Here is a 24,972-nt window from a genome sequence, read left to right as displayed (position 1 = left end):
AATGCCTGTGACCTATTAAGTTCAAGTCAAAATTAGATAGCTAATGTTCATTCATTCACTCATTCATTCATTCACCTATCCACCCATCATTTACTCTGAGGAAGCCTCTGTAACAAACAGTGTCACTTCAATGAAAGACCATGTGGTATTGCAGATTGATGACTTATCTGAGCTAAGGCTGAGTGTAAGTGTACACAGCCAGATGGTGGAAAGTCATATATACAATAATAAAGGGCTTGGGTTTTTTTCTTGTAGCAAATGAAAGCCATTGTAAGATTGCCATCAGAGGAAAAGCAAGTCGCTGACAGCAACATAGAGGATAACTTGGGGTGGAAGAGTGGTGTCAGGGGAGCGTCAAGGAGTATGCTGCAGTGGTCCAGGCAAGCCTGGCCTGAGGGAGGGACACCCAGGGTGCAGACGGGAGAAACACGCTTTAGAGATGTTTACTAGGTAGAATTGTAAAGACCTGTTTGATTACCCTGGAAGCACTAGGAGGGTGAAGTTGACTTTGACTCCCAAGCAGGGGAGGACAGATGTAAGAGACTGGAAGATAAAACTGTAAGTTTGGGAGACATTGAGTGGGGGCTGCCTGAGGGGAAGCGCAAGAGAGCTCTGCAAAAGCCGAGCCCGGAGGTCAGGACACCTGAAACACGTCCTACTGCCAGCCACACCTCCTCACTTTTATTTCTGGGTCTCTTAGTTACAATCTTTATTCTCACTTTCCCAGGCAGACTGTGATGTTCTGTTAACAGGTCTTCTCCCAGCCTCAGCTCGGGTCTCTGCTCCTTGAAATTCTCTCTTCTTGCTGCCCCCAGAGTGACCCAAATGAAATGCTAATCTGCCATTTCCTGATTAGTTCCTTAAATGACATTTCCATGTCATTTAACTCTTTTCAGTGGCTCACTCCTCCCCATCGTGTGATAAAGTTCAGGCTCTTTGGCATAAGCCCATGAGCCCTCTCTAAGTGACCCTTGCTGACTTCATGAAGGACTATCTCACACATTTTGCTCCAGCCCTACCAGCCCCTTGCAGTTCCCTGACCTCCCCCTGTGCTGTTTTAGGCTCCTGCTGTTACCTCTTGCTGGTAAGGTTGAAGAAGTGGGAGCAAATGGACTAATTAATGAGGCAAGGACCTGGAGGATGTAGAAAGCAGGCGATCAAAGACACAGGAAGGCAGGTAGAGAGAGCCTCTGCTGGGATTTTAGGAGAGACGTAGGAATTGTAGGGGATATGATAGAGATAAATGCATGGGTGACCAAAAGGGCAGGAAGTTGAGTGCAGGGGAAACACTGGATCTGGGCTGTTTCTGCCAAACGCAGGATCTCTCTAAGGGGCAATTTTGGCTCAGGGACTTTCCAATGACCTGACGGAGATTTTCTCAGAACTTTGCTGCAGTCAGAGGCCCTTCCTACTCAAGCCTGCCTTCCCTCTCTCCTTTCACAGGTGTCACACCAGCATCATGGCTCAAAGCCTCTCCCTGATGACTCCTGCTCCCTCCCCCTTTACCTTCATAGGCATTCCCCTCAATAAATCTCTTGAACATCTAATTCCATCTTTGTGTCTGGCTCTTCAAGGACCCCAAATGATATATAACATTTTGTAAGTTACACAAATGTAGGGGGCAGGGGTGGGGGATAAAAGGACCAAGGGACTTGATTTGATGCCTCCACGTGGTGGAAGAACAGAAGTGAGAGCACAGGAATTGCAAGGCTAGACGGTGAGGGTCAGAGAGTAGGATATGAGAACTTAATTGATCAGGAAGTGAGGGGTTTAGGGGTAACAAAAGACCAAGAATGGTCATGGGGAATAGATGGGTGAAGCAGAGTAGAAGTGTAGGTCAATGATATTGGACAGGAAATACAAGGCAAGAATGTTAGTTTTTACTGATTTTACTCAGAACAGCCTTGAGACCAGTTCAAAGACAGCAATTCTCAGCTTTCTTTGCAGTTGGGGGTGGCCAAAAAATAAATGTCAGTAGAAGTCATTGGGTTGGGGAGGGAGATCTGGGAAAAATTTTGAAGTGAGCAATCACCTGGAAGGTGCACCCGTTTGCCATTTCTTTTTCCCTTTTCTTCTTTAAGCCTTTCGGCCAGGTTGACCCCGGAGGCCACTTTAAGGGCAGAAACCAAGGCTAGGATGGTGGAGCAGACTACAGTCCTCAGTGCCAGGGGTTCACCTTTCTCAGCCCGAATCACCTAGTTTCTAGACCTGTTTTATGTGAGTGAACTCTGGATTATTTAAGCCACTTATCTGGGTATTTTATGTACAGCCAAACTGATCCTAACTAATACAGATACACTGTTCACACAGACACAGCAATAGGAACTTCTCCTGGTAGTTGGTGTAGACAGAAAGAAAGTATGTACACGAGATGGCAAAGCGCTTTGAGTATAAGGGGGGATGACTTGGAGGCTATCGTTGAAAGGAGCAAGAGGGCGGTGGCAGTTCTGTGAATGTGTTGGAGGATCAAAAGAGCAGATGTTTTGACACGCGAGTGGAGAAGTAATGGGTTGGAAACATCAGTGGAAGACAGCCAGTGGGAGAATATTTACCTCTCCTGCCTGGCCCCAGTGATTGTGAGGTGATGGAGAGGAGCAGCTTCTCTGTTAGAATGCTGAAATGGAAGAGTTTGTTTCCAAGGAGAGTTCTGGAAAATAATTGAAATGGACAAGAGAGCTCTATCAAGTGAAGGGAAGAGTCAGAGGAAATAAATCACAAAAGAAGATTGAGGTAAGAGGAGAGGAGAGGACCGGGGGAAGCGTGGAGGGCTGCCTTTGGCGGTGGGGGCAGTGTCCAAAGATTGCAGAGAATAGAAGCACAGAGAGAATGGCTTGCACCAGTGTTTCTTCCACTGATCTATCTCCTGTCAGATCCAGGACTGATGGAAGGGGAGTGTGGTGGGAGGGCAGCAGGGCTCTGTGGGCTAGAGCTGGAGCCTGAAGAAGTCCTGCATTTTTGCTGCTGTTCAGGGACAAATTTGTGCACGGCAGCAAGAATGATCCTAGTCACAGATGTTGATCCTGACTCCAGTACAGTACGTGTGTCAGCTCAAACCGAAGGTGGAAGCAAAATCCCAGGTGAAAAACCTCGGGATCGGAAAGCCGAGGTGCCTGAGAATTAGGGTTTGCACCATGCTGCAGGGGACAGGCAAATTTTCTCCCTCACATGGTATTTCCCTAGGCACCCCCCGGCCAAAAGAAAATCAAGGAAAAATCACAAATCTATGGATTTGGGGGTGGGGGTCACTAGTGGAGAACTACTCCATTTATTACATAGCAGAACCAATGTCTGACGTGATAGGAATGAATCTTAGCATTTCTGAAGTTCAGGAGTATCGCAGCCATATTTCCTCTTTCTCCATCTCTTTTTCTCTCTTAAAAATGCTGCATGAACAACAGGACCAAATTTTCTGAGCCCCAAAGAAAATATAAGGGCTGATCATGAGTGTATTTTTGTTAATAAGCCAGAATCCTTGAAATTAGACCTGCTCCTAAAATGTAGGCTCTTTATGACATAATCACTTTTTATAACTAAGTTGATTTTGTTTTTAGGGTTTTGCGACACTCACCCCATCTTGAGAGAACTAGGAAATATGTGGAGTGTTGCAAAAATAGGACTAGAAATTACTAACCTAGGTATTTCTCCAAAGTGCGTTAGACATCGCAGGTCCTAACCTAAGCGATGCAGAATCATCCTGCCTGAAGAGAACGCCGACTTCTTAATGTCCTCTCTTAACAGCATCCATCAGGCCCAGAAAGTCCAAATAGCCCAGCGCCCAGGAGGTAACAAGTTTGGACTCCAGGATTAATGAGTAGACTTTGGATCTTTCTGGTGCTATTTTTTGGCTCACTGCTTCAATGACTTTGGACATTTTCTTCCAATTGGTTAGGATTAAATCTGCTTTTCTAAGGTTCTGTTGAGAAAAGCCAGAGACCTGCACTTCTTATGGCTGTCTCTGCTGGCCTCCCACAGTACCAGCTGGTCCTTGCCATCTCTCCAGCTCCCCCTGTTATCTTGGGATCCTATTCCCAGGCCTGGATGAGTCAGGGTGGAAGCACAGCTGTGGATGATGAGGAAACAAGGTTGGGGAAGCCAGGAGGTGACGGGAACTGGGGTCTCAGCGTGTCATTTCTCTTCATCCACAGTCATGGGCAGGGCAGCCCCGGCGGGGCTCAAGGGCTTCTCCTCTCCCAAGTCAGTTTGTGAACCCATGGGAAACACATTCAGTGAATACCAAGGGGTGTCCGTTGGGGGCCTAGGAAGGAAGAGGGGGGTACAGTCAAATAGGGTTATCTGAAGAGAGTGTTCAAAAGGCGTGGGTTCGCTGGATTATCCAGGACGCAGGTGCTGGGGCGGGGTTAGGATGTAACTGATTTGTTAGGGGTAATGCCTGTGGAACATAAAGGGGAAGGAAGCAGGAATGAACAGGGAAAGGCTTTGCTCTTTGGTGCCGATCTGATCCCTGTGGATGAATACAGAGGAGGAAGCAGGATTGGGCAGGGGAGCCTCAGAGCATGATTCAGATGTGACAAAGTCGTAGCCCACCTGACTGAGGCTGTGAGCAAAGGCTGCCAGTTAGTGGAGCCCCTCTTGTTGGGCAGAAATGGCCAGGCTCTTGTACCCCCTGTGCATGGTCACAGCAAGGGGGCTGCTCAGGAAGGGCGAAACGACAACAATAGATCTCGAAGTTTGAAGGCAGTCAGTTAGCGGCAGCCTTGCAGTTCGATGGCAAGTTCTTTCTTTTTTTTTAACATCTTTATTGGAGTATAATTGCTTTACAATGGTGTGTTAGTTTCTGCTGTATAACAAAGTGAATCAGCTATACATATATGTATATCCCCATATCTCTTCCCTCTTGCATCTCCCTCCCACCCTCCCTATCCCACCCCTCTAGGTGGTCACAAAGCACCAAGCTGATCTCCTTGTGCTAGGCGGCTGCTTCCCACTAGCTATCTACTTTACGTTTGGTAGTGCATATATGTCCATGCCACTCTCTCACTTCGTCCCAGCTTACCCTTCCCCCTCCCCGTGTCCTCAAGTCCATTCTCTACATCTGCGTCTTTATTCCTGTCCTGCCCCTAGGTTCTTCATGACCTTTTTCTTTGAAGCAACCTAAGTGTCCATCATCGGATGAATGGATAAAGAAGATGTGGCACATATATACAATGGAATATTACTCAGCCATAAAAAGAAATGAAATTGAGTTATTTGTAGTGAGGTGGATGGACGTAGAGTCTGTCATACTGAGTGAAGTAAGTCAGAAAGAGAAAAACAAATACCGCATGCTAACACATATATATGGAATCTAAGCAAGTTCTTTCTTGAAAGCAGATTTGACAGGCGCACCTCCATGACTGTCATCCCCAGCATGGGGTGGGGAATTGTCAAACAACCAGAAGCAACAGAGCAGAGCTAGAGAGACAGGGGCACCACTAGCCCCCTTAGCTCCAAGGACAGAGAGCCAGGATCGTGACTGTGGGCTGAAGGATGCAGCCAGCATGGAGGGAATCGGGGACCAGCACTGGCCCTCACTCACCTCCCTCCACCCTGCTGGTGCTCCCATTCTCCATTCCCAGGCAGCTTGCTGACATCATGGGTGCCTGCCAGCCTCCCCGAGCAGAGAGCGGGCTGGAGGTGAAAACAAGTGCATCCAGCATACGAGGGCAACCACAGAGGAGCAACAAAATCTGTAAGGGAGAGATAATCCAGTCTTGGAGAAGGCATGAGTCAGGGAAGGCTGTTGCCTTGCTGTGTTCTCCCCAGATGCCCTCATCCCACGGTCACTGGCCAGATTCTAGACCATTCGTCTCCAAACCCTCAGCAGATTCACTTACCAAAGCAAGGTCCTTAGGGACAAATGACATAGAGTAATTTCTTGGAAGTGGATGAACGAGGGGAGGGAGAGAGATAGAGACAGAGATGATAGAGATAGATAGATAGAGACAGAGATGGGGGGAGAGAGAGAAGAACGAGGAGAAAGAGGATGGCAAAGGTGATGGTGATGGGGAGGAAGAGGAAGAGGAGGAGGAGAAAAAGAGAGAGAGAGATTGAGAGCACTCCCTCACCACCGCCCCCCCGCCCCAACACACACCTTGTTCTACTTTCCTAGATCTTACATCTGAGTATGAGGCATTGAGGGAACCAGAATCTGAAATCAGTCACACTCCCTAGACCACTTGTAAACCTGTGTGTGCGATCCAAACTCCCCAGACTGGCCCATCTTTCAGAGGACTTGTTGCTTTGCAGAGTGGCCTGTGGCTATCTGCACACTTGGCCCCTTAGGTCTTTCTTATCACTTCCTACGGAGGGCTCCTTTCCAGTATCGGCTCAGTCTCTCCAGCTGCCTGTAGGCGTTTATCTTGTGATGTTATTTCACAGACATTCACAACCACAGGAAACATTAGTTCTGCTTCCGAGGAGTGGACAATGCTAGGCAAATTACTTTTGGCAGTGAGCAGTTAAGATAATTTTTTAATGATACAAACAGGCCTTAGCCAATGGTGTTCAAAACAGGCTTGCTGGAGCTGAACCCGGCGCCGACAGATGGTTTCTCTCCTAACTTGGTTTGATTGAGTGAGACATTTGATTTGAGCTTCTATGAAAGGGAAATAATGTATTTAATTGTTTGATGATGCTTGGCCTATTTTCAGTGAAAGCGTGTAACTCTTTTTGTCTATAAGGCCGACCACCTCCCCCTACCACCCCCCACTTAATTGTCCAGGGTCAAATCCTTGAGTGAAGGCTCAGGACTTACTAAGTCACTTCTTTTTCTACACATTTAGAAAAGTAATTGTGAAAAATGTCCAAATGATGTGATCATATTTGCACAATGGGATGGGAGATGGGGAAGGTTTGATTCCTTCCTTTCCACATGAATTTGTTTCCTTCTTAAGACTCAGAAATAATACCCACCTATCTCCCGGATGTGCTCAGTCCTATTTCTTTCCCCATAGTGGGAACTAAGTAAACTCCTGTTGACTGTTGAAAAGAAAGGCAAAACATTTTTGGTGCAGTTTTCTGTTGGGAAGTTAATGGGATGTTGGTTCAGGAAGGCAGCCCTCTGGGTGGAATCACTGCCTCATACCTGGGGAGAATGAATATAGTGTGAAATGCAGAGAAAGACTTAATCACCTCTCTAAGGGCCCTATCTCCATTTTATTTATTTATTTATATTTATTGGCTGTGCCTCGCGTCTTACAGGTTCTTAGTTCACCAACCAGGGATCGAACCTGGGCCCTCTGCAGTGGAAGCACAGAGTCGTAACCACTGGACCGCCAGGAAATTCCCAGGCCCTATCTCCAGACATGGTCACATTCTGAGGGACTGGGGGTTAGGACTTCAACATACGCATTTGAGGGGACAAAACTCAGCCCATAAAACAGTCTTAGCCTGTTTCACTTAGCATAATCTTATTCTCGTGGCTTAGTGTGAGACATCTCAGAGGGGAAGGACAGCTTTCTAACACGGACCCTCTCAAAGTGGCTCTGTGATTGGACAGTCTTCATAGATTTGGGTGTATCTTGCGTCCCCCAGCCTATGTGCTTCTTAAAAGTTGGTGAAGACTTTTATAAGTTGGCACATATCCTAAGGCCTGCTTATGAAAGGAAACACTTCTGTAAAATTAAGAATTGTCTTCTAAGTTATTTATTTTTATAAGTTTGGATTGCTGGGTCCTACCTGTATTCACAAACGATGACAACTCAGCCAAAAATGTTGAGGTCCTGCTACATGGTAAGCTCTCTCCTGGGAGCTTAGGATACAACTGTGCACAAGACCGACTTGCGCCTGCCTGACTGGGGTTTCACCTTTAACCGGGCAAACAAAGGAATGAGTTACAAACCTAAGACACAGCAGTACTAGTTTCTCTTTGCATTGCATTGCCTTGCATCCATCCATTCATGCATACATCCATTCATTCATCCAATCATTCAGTAACATTTATGGAGCACCTCCCACCTCAGGCCCAGTTCTGCCATTGGGAAAGCACTGGTGATTAAGACTGGCATGGTCTGCATGTCTCTTAAGTGGGAGTTGTGAATTCTTTGCTTATCATTTTACAGCTGCAGCTGTAATAGTTTCAGAAAATTGAGCCAAATGTGGTCAAAACTATGTGGAGTTTGGGAAAATACCTTTCTAATGAAGATTTTTTTTCTTCTTTTTCTTTTCTTCTTTCTTTGCCCATTATTTTTCTAAAGGTGGTGTGCTGAGCAAAATTTCAGTGATTCGAGGTGTCATTTGCAGACTGGTTTGCTAAGGTTCTATGGTACCACCAGTGGTCTTTCAAGCTTGATGTGCTTTCATTTGATTTCCTTCTTGTTGCAAAAGAAATTTTAAAAGTGCACTGTAATCATTGGCCTAGAAAATGTAATAAAGGATGTTCTTCTCAGAAGTAACACTTAAGTGCTGTATATCCACGAGCCAGGAGCATTTGCCTATTTAGAGCTGAAAAGACAAGTGAAAAGAGAGTAGCAAAAAAAAAACCAGATAAATATGCATACTTTCAAAGAGTAGTTATATTTTTACACCTCTTCAAGCTGTCCTGTTTTCTCTTTCTCTCTTATGTGGCAGTGCTGAAGTTAAAGCAAGTGGAAAAACAACAGACTAACTGTTGCAACAAAAGACAGTATATCAATCAGATTAACCAAGACAAGTTGGTTGGAAGGTTTAAATGATCTCTGAGCTTTATGCACACAGCCCAGTTCTAACATGGAGTGAGGAGCTTTGGCAGCCAAATCACTGCAGCATGTGATGGTTGGTGACCTTATTCTGAAGCATGTTACCGTTTCCAAGTATTATAATGCTGCAATTTCCTGTACACAGCAATGCTCATTTTAAGGACATCTCTTAGATGAAAACTTAAAAAACAAAACAATACAAAGCAAAACAAACACAAACAACCCCCCTCCAAGATTGTTTAGAAATATCTAGCCATCGAAATGACGTCCCATGAATATCAACAAAACGATCTCCACCGACAGCTGTTTACATGGACTTCAACAGAGGGTCAGTTTTCTGAGTGATGTTCTGTCTTTGAGACTCTTCTCTTCTTTTCTTTTCTAGGGATACACAACTAGGATTGTTTCTGGCCACATCTTTTGCTTGGGTAAAGCAGAATCTAGCATTTCCTAAGCTTGCTTGCTATTGATTCCTGTAGTTTGTGATCTAAGAAGGGATGTAAGCAATCATTTGTTCTACCTCCTACATATGATGGATGAAGAAGCAGAACTTTTGCATATTTTCCTTAGGCTGTTTCTCTCCCAGCTAACAATCTAACCACCTCTGGGTTGTATAAATGTGGGCCAAGGAGTCAAGCAATGTTTTAACAAAACCACATTGAAATGGCCTGTCCATTTCGGTGTCTTTAAACGGATCCAGGTCCCTGGCTTCAAACCGAACAAACAGGTGGTGGAAAAGCCTCCAATGTGTCATTGCTTAAAGATTTCCCACCTCGGGGCAAAATCAATGTCTTCACTTTTAAAATAGTGTTTTGAAACCATCCAGCCCAAAGTATCCACTTGCAGATCATTTTTCCTGTTTCGCCTCCATTGGCTCTGGTGCGACTGTGTATAGATTCTAACAAGCTGACTCTAAGAATTTGGATCCTGTGTGTTACACGCAGCTCAGTCTAGCAGGAGGTGTAGAGAACAGTGCAAATAGGTGTGCTCGTTGCCTGGCACATCTGGAACGAGCACTTTATGATGCCAGGAGCTCTTAAGAGTTTTTAAGTCCACAGAAGGGAGTCCCGCTGGCTCTCAAGGAGCTGTTTATGCATTCACGGGCAGCACCTCTAGGGCCAGGAAGGAGCTGACGTGGCTCTCCCCACCCCCTACCCATCAGGTGAGAGAAGCCTGTGTGCTGGAGCTGGAACGCCATCGCCCACACTGCTCATCCGCTCTCGCTTTGAGACCTTGGATATCCCAGTCAGCAGTCCAGGTCATCGTGAACCAGTGATCACAATGATCACACCCCGTACCTGGTAGGGGCCTCACCCTCACACGCAGCGCCCTCGTACAGCCCAGGAAAGGAGCACCTGTCTACACACAGCTCCTGTGTTTCCGCAATCCACATGCTGTCAGCACAGGCTTAAGTGAAATCTGGTAGTAAAAACACAACCACACCCCATCCTGTGGGACCCAGTGGCTTTGTCCGTTCGTTCACCGCAGGGTGGGGAGGGATTGATGGCTCTGCCCAGAAGTTGGCGCTTCTATTAGAAAAGCAACTTCGGAGATTTCTCTCAGTGACAGGAAGGGAGGAAAGGGGAGGTGGGGAGGGGAGGCTGATGGGGTGAACCCCGAGTTGTAGGGACCTGGAGAGATGGTGGAAGGCACAGGCACTTTTCCCCCTAGTAACTGTAGGTCAGGAAGGGTACCTCCTCAGCAAGTGCTGTGAGGAGGGCCACCTTCTCAGGGCAAAGCCTTCACAGCCCAGCCGGCTCGGGTGCTGTCAGCTGGTCTGTTCTTCCTGAATCCTGTGAGGAAGCGGCGGCAGGATGCGGCTGACCGGTCTTCCAGATGAGGAGTCAGAGGCATTGTGGGCGTGAGAGGAAGAGGAAAAGAAAAAGGCTGTCCCGGAGCCCACAGAAGCTGCTCTTTGCCTTATAGGCGCTCCTGGGCCAGCACTCTGCTTCCTCCTCTGATGGTGCAAATTTAGAATCAGGAGCATTGCTGGGGCGGTAGGGCTTGGGGAGATGGACCCCACAGCCCACGGGGAGAACAGGAGAGGCGTTTACGGCTCACTTATATCACTTCCTTGACGTCGAGGAAGGGGAAGGAGGGGACTGAGAGTCATACCCTCAACCAAAAATGGGGAAATTTTTTAAAGGATTATAAAGGTTCTTTCTTTCCTTCCTTGTTTTTCACGTGAGCAGCCACGGAGGACACAACTGGCTCTCAGTCTCCTCTGTAACTGGGGACAGGATTGAGATGGATAAGTGAGCCTCCCAGATAATCCCCAAAGTTCATTCTTACTACCTCGGCTCAACCTCTTCCCTCCACAAATCTATCCCAGCTCCTGACGCGGAGAAAAATGAGCTGACGGAAGCATAAAGGACATCGCAAGCCAGACCTGTCCTCTGATGGGGTTTGAAGGTGCAGGAAGGAAGCCAGAGGTGCAGGGGGACCCACACCAGGCTGGACGGAGGCTCTGAGGTCTTGTCCTCTGCTGTCCCTGCGGTCCTGTCCTCTGCTGTCTCTGCGGTCCACAGAGACGACAGACTTACTGAAATGGCAGAGCTGGACAGGATAACCCAGTCCAGTCGGTTCCTTTACAGAAGGGGATACTGAAGCTCTGAGAGGTTAGAGCCATTGTAGGGGAGGCAAACCTTTTCCTCTATCCTCTTAACATCAGGCTGGGCCTGAGAATTAAGTTGACATAAGATGGATTCAGAGGAGATAAGCATACAGATTTTATTATTACATGGACATGGGAGCCTTCACAGAAAAATGAAGACCCCCCCCCAAAGTGGTTGGGTCTAAATGCTCATATACTAGGTTGAACAAAGACTAGTAATTGTGAACAAGTAACTAAAATATATGGGGAAGCTCAGGGAAGATAAGGGCTGTTTTAACAAGGTTTGTTTGTACTGATTTCTCTTGGTACCTTCTCCCTGTCTATGGAGATAAGAACGTTTCTTTCCTCCTGGTACAGAGAGGGTATCTTTCACACGGGAGTTTCATCTCCTGCTTTTAGGAAGGAAAAAGGAAGTCAGAGCACACTGCTTGCATCTGCTGTTTTTCAAGTGGCTTTAACTCAAAATAATCTTATGTCAAACTGGCAGATTTGGGCATATCCTGCTACATTTCACCATCCAGCTAGTTCGGAGCAAAACCAGAACTGGAAGTTGGTCCCCCTCACTTCTAGTCTGCAGTGATTTGGTTCCATCTCGGTTTTCGTCTCGTGACTGGGGCAGCCACTCACCCCCAGCGGATGTCTCCTGGGGGTCTACGAGGCGCCAGGCCCAGTGCTCAGGGCGTCCGGGTTTCTCTGATGCATAAGTGTTACTGTTCTTATTTAGTGGATGAGGACACTGAGATTCAGAGAAGCGCAGTGGGTTAGCAAATGGCGCTTCCATGCGGGTCAGCCTGAAAACACAGCAAGTTAGACCAAGAGTTAGAATTCAAAACTGCCATTTGTGACAACATAAATGGACCTTAAGGGCATTATGCTAAGTGAAATATGTCAGACAGAGAAAGACAATTACTGTATGACCTCATTTATGCGTATAATAGAATCTAAAAAAAAACCCCCAAAACCATACAGGCTCATAGATAAAGAGAACAGATTGGTGAGGGGTGTGGTGGAAATGGGTGAAGGTGGTCAAAAGGTATAAACTTCCGGTTATAAGCTAAATAAGTCCTGGAGATGTAATGTACAGCATGGTGACTAGAATTAATAACACTGTATTGTATATTTGAAAGTGGGTAAGAGGGTAGATCTTAAAAGTTCTCATCACAAGAAAAAAAACTTGTAACTATGTGTGGTGATGGGTGTTAACTAGACTTATTGTGGTGATCATTCTGTAGTATATACAAATACCAAATCACAAAGTTCTACACCTGAAACTAATATAATATGTCAAGTTCATCTCAGTTGGGAAAAAAAGAGAATTCTAACTCAGGTCTCTGAGTACAGTGCTATTTCTACTACTCCACTAAGCTGGAGTACTTTCTTTCATTAAGTTATTTTTCATGGATTATATTTATTTTTATTGCTTCATCATATTTTGGGAATAAATGAGACACATGCACTATTTTTACCGAGAACATATCCTTTTGGCCTCAGACAGTGGTCTCCCGCTCAGACTCAATTATTTCCCCTCAATTTTGACCTCCCAGGTCCTAGAAAGGCAGTAACTTGAGAGGTGTTTGAAATCTGAATGCAGGCATATTCCCATCTCTGCCGTTGCCAGTGAATGTTAGGGCTGGGTGGGATCTGAGACAGTCTGGTTTCATCCCTTCTCTTTGCAGATGAGAACACTGCACTCTTAGCTGTTGCTGAGACATGCAGGGGATATGAATACGGAAGACTCCAGCGTGCTCTAAACTTCAGCCACTCCATCAACATCATCGCCGTCCTTATCTCATTCATGGGTACTGCTGATAAAGACGTGGCACTCAGGTTCAGAGGAGTGAGGTTCTGGATTTACTTGGATTAGCTGTGGAACAGCCTCCTTTTGTGAGAAGATTCCAAACAGCTGTTCCAAATGTAACCTTTTCTATTAATGGACAAGCAAATAAGTTTAGTACTTTTAGGGGTCAAATGTTCACAGAAACTTTCCCAATCAGGGTCATTTTAGTTCAGGCTGACACAAACTCATCTTGGAATATATCTGCACTCTACCAACACTCCATACAAGGGTTTAGCAATATGTAACCGGAATACAAAAGCAGCTGAAAAATGTCTTGTAAGCGTCCTTACAAATGAAGTCCAGTCCGGCACCCACTGATGGCTGGACTCCCGCTCAACTGCAGACAGGCTAAGACGTCTATAGCTGATGACAGGGGCACAGCTGCTTTGGGACAAAAGATGGGCAAAGAGTGAGGCAGCACAGGGAGGGGCAAAGCTGAGAGAGGCAGGGTTGGAGTGAAAGTTGAGTCCATCACCCCCACCTCTGGTCACTGCTGGGGGTCCTGGCAGGGCTCTGGGGAGGAAAGTATTCTTCATGCTCTTTTGGGTGACATGTAGGTGTTGGGTTCCCATTTGTCAGCTGGAAGCAGTACAAGCGACAGTGTTAGTGAGTGAGAAATGATACCACTGGGGGTTCTGCATTCCACATAAAACTTGCTGACTTTCCTTCTGGTTATGCTGATGGGATAGGAAAGGTCTGGTCTTAGGGGCTGCTGTTAGCCCAGAGCCCAACTCAAACGTGAAGTATGTGATCATCATAAAGCATCAGGCACCCTTGAGGGACATTCCAACAAGATATAAGTATCTGGTCGGGGACTCCTCTGACAGTCCAGTGGTTAAGACTTCACACTTCCACTGCAGGGGGCGTGGGTTTCATCCCTGGTAGGGGAACTAAGATCCTACGTGCCGCGCGGCACGGCCGAATTAAAAAAAAAAAAAAAAAAGATTTAAGTATCTGGTCAAGAACACCAATGAATTCATAATCATTTATTGTAAATCACTCATAGTTTACACATTATAAATGGCAAAAATAACACTGCTAAACACCTGCTGGATGAAGTACTTTATTATGACAATTTCTTATTGGCATCACTTCTTTTTCAAAAATTTAAAATTTAAATTTAAACCCTACATCTTCCCTATCTTTGAAGCACTATGTTTGAAGTGCTCTGATGCCAACACTATAAGGCTTTCCTTTGCTCTAACATCTAACACAAAGCGGAACGCTGTCCCATTAATTTGGCATGCTCTTTACAAAGCAACTTAACACACAAATTTTTCTTAAATCCAGAAGCTACATAATGGTCACTTTATGTCTTGCTGCAAGTTCAGTGAAGGCTGCATGCAGGTGAAACTTTTGTAGACACTGAGTTCTAGATAACTATTGGTTATTAAGATCTGATTGCCTGGTGTGGAAAATTAATATGCTTATTTAGCAGAAGTAGGTAAAGTACATGCATCAGTGGCTGGGATCAATTAGAATATAAATTAGGTGTCTAAACATTTAAATGAGAGTTTCATTTGAGCTTAATTTGATGTCTGGCACTTCTGAGTTATACACCTTAAAATGACAATAGCAAAGAGAACAAAATCAAACACTTAAAACAGGCACTGACTTATAGGGTCAGCTGGGTGTACAGCTCGGGACACAAAACTAGCTGAGCAGTGAACAGATCTCTTGAAGCAAAGGCAGTGGAAGGTTGACAAGCTGGAAACAGGGCAAAAAATAAGAGAGCCATATCCTGTGCTCTCATTTTTTTACGTTTTCAATTCTCTTCCTTAAAAATAACAACACACAAATACACAGTAATTACAAAACACAAACATCCTTTACTATTTAGACCCTCTCTTTTGTCTTCTACCCTGCCTCTCTGCTCCTTCAGATAGTCTGTTTAAAAATAATGTTGGGTTAACCGGTAGAAAAAGAAAACAAGGCTCTCCTGAATCCCACTGAAAGAATATTAAATTCCTTCCTCCTGTCAGGGTTAACATCTTGTACAAGCACATGATGATGTATGTTTGACATATTGTAGCTACAGCGATTAAATCACGTCTACGTTCTAGTGGTAAATCATAGTTACATTGACTTTTAAAAAATTCTTTTCATTGAGAGTTGTATCTTGACATTATTTTGAGACAAACAAAAAAATTCCCAAACCGCATAGACTCCGTTCCCTCCCCACCCTGTACCCCCTCCCACGATCCAATGAACGAGAGAAGTGTAGTAACAAAAAGACCATGAACCGAGGCGTTGACAGCGGACGTGGATAGCGGTTCCAGGGTCAGGCACTGCCCTCTCCAGTTCTGGCTTTCCGGGCTTCGATCATTGGCTTGGTTGCCCGTTTGCGGTCAGTGGCCAGCCCCAGCCAACACATGAAGTCAATGAACCAGGTGGTTGGGTTGAAATTTAAGCCAAATTCACTCGCAGAGTAGTCAAAGGGAAAGGTGTGATGGTAGTTATGGAAGCCTTCACCTGCAAGACAAAGTGGGCTTGAAATAACCCAATCAGCATCTCTCTGTAGAGCTTTCTAAAAATCACTCATTTATTGCAAGACACTGTGTCAGGCTCCAGTGGGGAGCAGAAGACTTATTTGCTGTCTGCCCTTAGGAAGCGTTCACTCAATTGGCTAGACAAACTCAATAGGAACAGAAAAATAACAGTAATCAGCACAAAGTCTCAAGAGTAATTTTCCCTGTGGATTGGTGGCATGCTCCCACGACTTCAGAGCTGTACTTCTTAAGCTAAATGCCAAATGGCTGATAACAGATCATCACTTTGACGTATGTTCATAAAAGGAAAATAGCCTCTGTGGACTGAAGTAATTAAAGGAAGACTTCTTGGAAGAGCTTGGAAGAGATAAATGATAATCATTCTGATAGGTGAGTGAATTAAGGAGTTGGATCTTTAAATATCCAAAATCTGCCTATATATTATTCTACCCCTCACAGTGAATAGCTTTTCCTCCCTTACTTTCCCCCCCCCAACTAAGCTGTTTTCAGGAAAAGTCTCACGGCTTCTTTCATTTGTTTTTTTTTTAAAAACAGCTTTATTGAGATATAATTTACCATACAATTCACCCATGTAAAGAATACAATTTAATGGCTTTTGGTGTATTCACTGAGCTGTGCATGCATCACCACAATGAATTTGATAGCATTTTCATTACCTAAAAAGACACCCCATTCCCCTTAGCTGTTGACCCCTAACCATCCACCCTCCCTCCAGCCCTTCTTTCTTTCTCTGTGTTGGTTAATTTTACATGTTAACTTGACTGGCCAAGGAGTGCCCAGATTAAACTTTATTTCTGGGTGTGTCTGTGAGGGCGTTTCTGGATGAGATTAGCATTTGAAGCAGTGGACTCAGTAATGTAGATGGTCCTCCTCAATGTGAGTGGGCATCAGCCAATCCCTTAAGGGCCTGAATAGAACCAGTGGTGGAGCAAGGAGGAATTTGCTCCCATTTTCCTGACTCACTGATTGAACGTCTATCTCATCTTCTCCTGCCCTCTGACTGGCATTTGCATCATCAGCTCCCCTGGTTCTCAGGTCTTCAGACTCAGACTTAATTATATCACTGGCTTTCCTGGGTCTCCCGCTTGCAGACAGCAGATGGTGGGACTTAGCCTCTATAATCGCATGAACCAATTCCTCAAAATAAATCTCTCTCTCTCTCTCTCTCTCTCTCCCCGCCCCCCCCCCACCGTACACACACACACACACACACAAACACACACACACACACGCACGCACAAACAGAATACATCTACATTTATATAGATACAGATATCCTACTGTTTCTGTATATATGTATATATAGACAGAGATTATGAGCAATATTATATATATATTTATTTGCATATATCTATACATATACTGTTTCTCACTTTTACTAATATAATCTCTATAGATTGGCTTATTCTGAATATTTCATATAAATGAAATCATACAATATGCAATCCTTTGTGACTGGCTTCTTTCACTTAGCATAATGTTTTCAAGGTTGTAGCGGATATCAGTACTTCATTTCTTTTTATTGCTGAAGAGTACTCCACTGTATGGATATACCACATTGTATTTATCCATTCATCAGTTGAGGGACACGTTTTAGCTGTTATAAATAAATAATGTTGCTATGAACACTCATAAACAAGTTTTTATGTGGACATACATTTTCATTTCTCTTGGGTATAAATCTAGGAGTGGAGTTGCTGGGTCATATAGTAACTATTTTTAACCATTCAAGGAACTGCCAGATTCCTCCTTTACTTCTTAAGTGGCTACTGGTCATCGTACAGTTCTTCTATTGACCACATTTGAAAGATTCTGCTCTACAATGAGTACATCAGATGGATCGGTCTGTTGTCTGCAATTTTCTGTTTAATTTAGGTCTTTTCTACCCTGCCTCTCCACCCTCATCATTCCTAGATTAGAGTACTAGAGTGTCCCCCTATTTTCAGAAACAGGCACTGTTCTAAGAACTCTGGATCTATTCCCCAATCTATCATACAGTGGGTGTAATAAGAGTCTTCCAAGGACCTTTATCAAGAAAGCTGATTTGAGAGTCCACTGTTGACCTGGACAAGCTTCAAACCAACACCCAGCTCTTCAGGGCCTGTGTCATGGCCTCATTCTTTGGGTTCCCTGGCCCACCATCCCCTATGTAAGATGGTAACAGTCCCAGAGTGCCAACTCCCGTCTGCTCTCAGAGTTACCACTGGATGTGGCTCCCCTCATTACAATTCTTATAGAAGATGAAGAGTGAGAGGAGGAGAAAACAATAGGAGGGATCAGGAAACTCACACTTTTCTCTCTGCTTATCCAGTTATTCCCATAGCTAAATTTGGTGTTTATTCCACCTTATATTGCTCTTGTCAACACAAGATCCCTGGGGTCTTAATAAATGGGTGACCCTAACACCATGATGGCAGAAACCCATGGCAGAGGGATGCAGAGACTGTTTCAACTTAACAGCAGGAACCTCCCTTCCTGGGTTTGATCTCTGTGCTCAAGGCTCAGGTTACCCAGGAGACTGAGTTGCTTCTATCAAGATACAGCTATCATTTATTAATCACTTACTGTGTGCCACCATGCTAAATTCTTCAAAGGGTATTAATGCCTATAATCCTCACATAGCTAAGCTAGCTGCTATGATTATCCCCATTTTATAAATTTATTATTTATTTATTTATTTATTTATTTTGGCTGTGTTGGGTCTTCGTTTCTGTGTGAGGGCTTTCTCTAGTTGCGGCGAGCGGGGGCCACTCTTCATCGCAGTGCGCGGGCCTCTCTTGTTGCGGAGCACAGGCTCCAGATGCGCAGGTTCAGTAGTTGTGGCTCACAGGCCTAGTCGCTCCGCGGCATGTGGGATCCTCCCGGACCAGGGCTCGAACCCGTGTCCCCTGCATTGGCAGGTGGATTCTCAACCACTGCGCCACCAGGGAAGCCCTATCCCCATTTTAAAATGAGGATGGAAATGCACAGAAGGGACACCTAACTTGCCTAAGACCATACGGCTAGTAAGAAAAACAACATCCCCGAAGGCTTGTTTCCTGCTAAGCACTGCTGCAAACAGTATGTATTACCTCACCTAACCCTCCGGCAACCCCAGGCGGAGGTCAATGCTACTATATATTATCCCCACTTTACAGATGAGAACACACGGTATGGAGGAGCTAGATAACTTGCCCAGAGAGTAGGTGGAGGAACCAAGACTCAACCAAACCTGTCGGACTCCACAAGCCTGGCTCTTAATCATTCTGTGGGACCACGAGACGCCACGGTCCCATTTCTCCCCATCCCTCTGTTTGCAGGCCTTTTAATTAATTAATTTATTTTTAAGGTCAGCCAAATGATGGACAGCTGAGGCTAGAGCGGTCAGGGCAGTTTGAGACAGACATCAACAGCTACTCCTCCTTAGGGAAATTTCCATGGTAAAAATAAATAGCTACTAATGATTGATCACCTACTATGTACCAGGCACTGTACTAAGCAGTTTACGTATAGTATCTTAGTTAATTCTCATAACACCCCTATGAAGCAGGCATTCCTGTTCCCATTTCACAGGTAAGAAAACTGTAAATCAGAGAGAGTAAGTGGCTTGGATTCTAACGCCAAAGCCCGAGTTCATTCCAGTTTACTCCACTCCATTGCCTCTCTTTACAGATTCCATAAAACCACTGAGAAGCCAAGAAGATCTGAGCTGCCACTCCCCCCACTGGCTCCCACCACACACTCACCGATGGCACCCAGGGTGACGAGTGGGTTCTGCCGAGGGCTGATGTTCTTGTCATAGGGCCGGTTTCCGTACATGTGGGCGACACTGTTGACCAGCCAGGTGACATTGAGTGAGACGGTGTAGCGGAGGATGGAGGCCAGGAAGTAGGAATTCCACAGACTCTCTCCCCAGATGCACCAGGGCACCAGCGTGGGGACCATGAAGCACATAAGCACCACGGTGATCTTGTAGTACCTGGAAGGCAGGATGTCGTGCTATCATTGGGCACCTGTTGATGGTGGCGGGGATAGGTGAGCAAGCTACAGGGCAAGTCAGCAAGGGTGCTGCTGAACTCCTTCAGCTCTTGTACCCTGTTGTGTGTCGCTCTGTATGGGGGTCACAAACCCATATACCTACAAGGGCTAGGCAGGTAACACAAATTTGAGAATTAGGGCAGGCAGAAGCTATAGGAAGTGGAAGGACCCGCAGCATACTTCAGAATTTCAATATAAAATCATGAAACCCATGCATCTTAAAGCTGCATTTGTCCTCCAAGCCGCAGTTTGACAGCTTTTGTTTCTTTCATCAGTCAGTCAACCTGACAATCAGGTTTTTTTCAATAATTTCAAGAAATATTCTGTACTCCTTGAATAATTTTCAGGCACGTGATTCTGTACTAACTTAGCTTGGTAAAAGGTGAACAACCCCTTCCCTAAAACGTTCTCTGTCCCTCTGAGATTACATTCCAAACCGGCTAAAAATAAACTAAGTACAGGAACAGGCACAGGCACATAAAAAGTAAAAATTAAAAAGAAACCATCAATAGTTGGATTGCTGGGTCTGTTCATCCAGCAAACGTTCCCTGAGCACCTCCTGTAGGCCAGGCCCTGAGTACTAGTGGTACAAAGACAAATTTGACACAGTCTCTGCCCCAGGCCCCAGTCAGGTGAAACCCCCAGCTGTGTAGGACCAGCTCTAAGTAGGGACAGGAAAGGGGCTCTGAAATGAAAATGTCCAAAGCTGCCCGTTCATAGCTGATTCCTCCCTGACCTGCCTTCAACTGACCAAGCTTCTGGAAGGTGTCTGTTAAGATGCACATGTATGAACGGGGAGGGGGCATAGCGTGAGGAAATGAGACCTGGGAGGTGGATAGCTTTGGCCTTGAGTCCAGATCTGATTCTGGATGCAAGACAAACCTCTTTTTATTCTTTCACTCTCCTCTTGTTCACAGCTAGATGGTTCCCCAAAGAAGAGCGTGAGGCAAGGGCTTGCACGTGGGTAGTTTATCTGGGAAAGTGAGCTCAAGTAAGAGGAATAGGCAGCTGGGAAGCAGGAAATGAAAGGAGGGGAAGTCAAGATGGGGGTGCCCACTGCTACAGGCAACTGAACTTGGACCTTGATGGGACACATTATACCTCAGAATTATTCTCTCAAGGAATGAAAGAAGGCACTGTTTTCCCGTTGGCTCCAACTCTTCCTTGGTCAAAGGGTCCCCATGGGATGTCAGCTCTCTCGCACTTCCAAGTTTGCTTGGGTCAGAATGGCTGAGTGTGGTCCACGGGCATCTCAGGTGATGGTGGCAGAGAAGCCAGGGCAGGAAGTAAGAAATAAGCAGTACAGCTGAGCAAGGTGCCATTGGGTTACACCTGTGCCACCAGGTGGCTGCAGGAACAGCTGGAGTGAAAAGGTGGGCTGAGAATACGAGGTGGGCATGAGAGGTGTCCAACACAGGCAGTAATTATAATACCTCCTGGGGTTCTTGCGAGGATCAAATACTAATAACTAATGCATACTATGTGCTTACTATGTGTCATGGCTATTCCGAAACCTGTCCATGTACTGGCTCATTTAATTCTAACAAAAACTTTAGGAGGAGGGACCATTAATATCCTCATTTTACAGATGCGGAAATTGAGCACTGGAAAGGTTATGTAGATGGGCCAAGGTCACAAGACTAATAAGTAGTAGGACCAAGATTCAAATCCAGGTAGAAGCACTTCGGAGACTATCATGCTATTCTGCTTTGCAAATAAAATCGTGTATGTAAGTGTGTTTCGCAGATTGTTAGCTGCATGTGAAGGTTGGTTCCCATATAATTATCACTGTTTTTATTGGGCAACATATTAACCCCTCAGCACCCATTTTCCAGTCGTTGGCATACAATATGACTGCATTTTAGTGGAAGGAGGGTGCCCGGGAGGTCAGATGAGAGGGTGTGGCTGGAGGGGCAAAGACAACAGTGGAGGCACTGGTGGTCTGAGGTTGGGCTCCCCGGAGTGCCGTGCAGAAGGCTTTCGGAGCGTGCTTTTGGGAGATGCTTATAAGGAAGGGAGGAAGGCAGGATGGGCCCAGGCAGAAGCTCACCCACAGTGAGCTTCAGCAGATCCGGTGGAGCTGGATGGCTCTCTTAGAGCTGTCCCACATTGTAAGGTATCACCTCATCATCCGCCACCGGCCTCAGGGTGCCTCCTGGGCTGGGTGAACATGTGGGCAAGGGCAACCCCTAGAAAGGACAGCAGCCAGGTTTGGGGGCATCAGCTGAAGAGGGGATCCGGGTGAAGCACACGGGCCCTGACCAAGGGCCCTGGGGACCGGTGTGAGTGCCTGTGAAGAGGCAGAGGCTCTGAAGGGACGCCCAGAGGCGACGGCCTGCCAAGGCTGCTCCTCGAGGGCACCTCTACAGAGCACAGGAGGCAGCTGAACGCTGCCCACAGAGGCATTCTGCAACTGAAGTTGTTCCTCCTCTTCCTCCACTCTCTGGGTTGCAACCCAGTACCTTTGCAAAGAGCCTCTCCTAGTCCTGCTCGGAGCTCCTAGTCCTCATTTTGCCCCTGGAAAGGAGACAGAAATCACGTACTGACAGCTAGCTCGGTGCTGGATGCCGGGCTAAGCACGCCACAGGCTGTCTCTCACTTACTCTTCACCGCAGACTCAGGATGGACACACTCTGGCAATGAGGATGCTGTGGCCCAGAGGGGCCATGGTTCCCCCGGGCCTTTGCTCTGACTCTACTCTGCCCTGACCCTACGGAATCCGCCGTCTCTGGTTTGACTGCAGCCTGCAGGCTTCGGCTTCCACCCGTGCCCTGCCGCTGCTTCCTCCTTCTGAGCTGTTAGGGAAGCCTTCTGCCTGCCTGGGCTCTGGTTCTAGAAGCTCCACTTCCCAGAGGGGGCTGGGTCCCCGTGGAGGGAGAGGGCCAGCAATGGGGCTTCCCAAGTGGGAGGAGAAAAAGGCCTTGCCTGCTAACACAACCACTGTCCCACCAAATTCTCTCTTCCTCAAAACAAGAGGCTCTTTAAAAATCACTGCCCTCATTCCAACAAAGCTTTAGCAGATCTAACTATAGGGTTGCTCTCTGGCTGCTCGGCCTGTATTCTGCTAGGGTTTCTCTTTGTGTGTTCAATGCAATGGATGGAAGAGGAGGGAATTTTTAGGGGGCACGGTGAGTCTGGGTGGGATTGCCAGTGAGACAGGGCTTGATGCTGATAACCGTGTAAAAAAAATCTCCCCAACCATTTCAAATGGACTCAGCGTATCTTCCTGTGCAGCCGAGGACCCCTTCCCCCTGGCCTTCATTTAATTACAGTCACTGGCCTTCTTGCCTCAGAACAAGGGCTGAGATGGCTCCCCTGCTTCCTTGCTTAAGAACACTCAAATCTGGGTGCCCTAGCCAAGGGGCCACAGGGCAACACCACAAAATCTCCACCCCTAATCCTTCCTCATTGAAATATTTTCTTTCTTTAGCTGGTGGTAGGGAGGAAGACTGGAGAGGGGCCACTGATATCGCTTTTTTTGCTAAATGGGCTTCTTATGTTGTAAAGCATCATAGAACAGTTAACTACCCAACTCTGCCACTGTCTTTCTGTGTGATCTTGAGTAAATTATTTAATCACAGTGAACCTCAGGTTTCTCTTTTGTAAAATGTGGTACTGACAAATTTATTGAGTGCCTACTATGTGCCAGGTACTGTCCTAGCATTGGAGATATAAAGTGTAAAAAACAAACAAAAATCCCTGCCCTTGGGGAGCAGGGGTATTTTGGTAGGGAGATTTTATATATATATATCCTCATATGCATATATATATTCTGGTAGGAAAGAAAGCTAATAAACAATATAAATAAGTAAAATATAGAGCATGCTAGTGGTAAATACTAAAGAAAAAAATAAAGCAAAGAAGGAGAATATGACATCAAGGGCAGGTGTTGAAATTTTAAATAGGGTGTCTAGGGAAGGACTTCTTGACACTGTAGCTTTTGAGTAAAGACTTGACGGAAGTGAGAAGTTAGCCATGTGGCTAAATAGGACAGAGGATTCCAGGCAGAGGAAACCACAAGTGCAAAGGCCCTGAGGCAGGAATGTTCCTGGCACATTCTGGGAAGAGCAGGAACATTGGGGCTGGAGCAGCTGAACAAAGGGAAGAACTGTAGGAGACAAGAGAATAATGGTGGACCACATCATGGAAGGGCTTGTAGGTCATCATAAGGGTTTCACCCTTTACTTTGAGATGGAGCCCTGGTCAGGTTTTGATTAAAGGAGTGGTGTGATTGGACTTATCATTCTGAGTGTTGTGTTGAGAAGGGACTGCAGGGGAAGGCAGAAGCCAGGAGGCAATTAGGAAGCTGCTACAAAGCCTAGGCAAGAGAGGGCGTTGGCTTGAACCAGGATAGTGGTGGCAGGTGTGAGAAACAGTCAAATTCTGGATATATTTTGAAAGTAGAGTGACAGGACTTGTTAACAGACTGGATGTTGGAGAGAAAGGAGTCAAGGGTGACACCAAGGATGGAGATGCCATTAGTTGATATGGGGAAGGATGCAGGAGCTCAGTCTTAGACATGTCAAGTGGCAGATGCCCATTAGACGTTCAAGAGGCAATGTCAAATGGGCAGCTCGACAGACAGGTCTGGAGTTCAGAAGTCATCTAGAGATAGGTTTTGATGGGAAGAGATATTTGGAATGCATCAGTATATGAATGCATGCCACTCACATATATATATTTTCTTGTTTGAGTTTCACAATAGTCCTATGAGATACTTTTTACAACCTCACCTTTGTAGGACATTTACGGAGATCCAAAGAGGTCATGAGACTTCTCCAAGGCCACACTGGTTGTGCAGAGCATAGGCAGGTTTCAAATTCAGTTCTTAAACCTAATCGTCTGCTCCCTCTAAGTATAACCTGCTACTTACTCAGCTTACCAGGAGAAGGCCATAGGGGAGAGGTAAACTGGGTCAGAGTGTGTAATCTAGCTGTTGCCTCATGAATTGCACATTTTTAAGTAAAAATACTGTCTCCTCAAGGTCAGAAATAGACACGTTGTCCACTCCAGCTAGACTGAGCTTCTTCCCATTCCTTGGGAACCACCTTCTTTCTGTCCCTGTATCTATGACACTCTTCCCCCAGCCTGGCTGACTTGACTTTTTCAGTTATCAGTCTAAACGTTCTTCCCTCTTGGGGAATTTCCATGGTCCCCTTGGACCAGGCAAGGTGCCTCAGCATGTTGTACTTCTCAACTCTCAGTATTCATAAATACTTGCTGGCTTAGCGGGCAGTCTCACCTGCTAGATCAGTGGCCTCAACCCTAACTGCACGTTAGAATCAACTGGGTGAACATTTAAAAATGACTGATGTTGGG

The 24,972-nt window shown here is 45.9% G+C and overlaps 1 protein-coding gene across 1 annotated transcript in view; it reads right to left on the bottom strand.

The window, feature by feature from the left end:
• Nucleotides 1-14,097: 14,097 nt before the first annotated feature.
• Nucleotides 14,098-24,972, bottom strand: part of SCD5 (stearoyl-CoA desaturase 5) — a 146,895-nt gene continuing 136,020 nt past the window's right edge. The window contains exons 4-5 of the mRNA XM_036853350.1: nucleotides 19,362-19,594; nucleotides 14,098-15,598 (exon numbers count right to left, since the gene is read on the bottom strand). Coding sequence (XP_036709245.1) covers nucleotides 15,408-15,598; nucleotides 19,362-19,594 — 424 coding nt within the window. The 3' untranslated portion in view covers nucleotides 14,098-15,407. The remainder of the gene's footprint in view (nucleotides 15,599-19,361; nucleotides 19,595-24,972) is intronic.

The sequence above is a fragment of the Balaenoptera musculus genome, chromosome 5, assembly GCF_009873245.2.
Source record: "Balaenoptera musculus isolate JJ_BM4_2016_0621 chromosome 5, mBalMus1.pri.v3, whole genome shotgun sequence".
NCBI lineage: Eukaryota > Metazoa > Chordata > Mammalia > Artiodactyla > Balaenopteridae > Balaenoptera > Balaenoptera musculus.
Note: the sequence above shows the minus strand (reverse complement) of the source record. Positions and strands in the feature narration are given on the sequence as shown.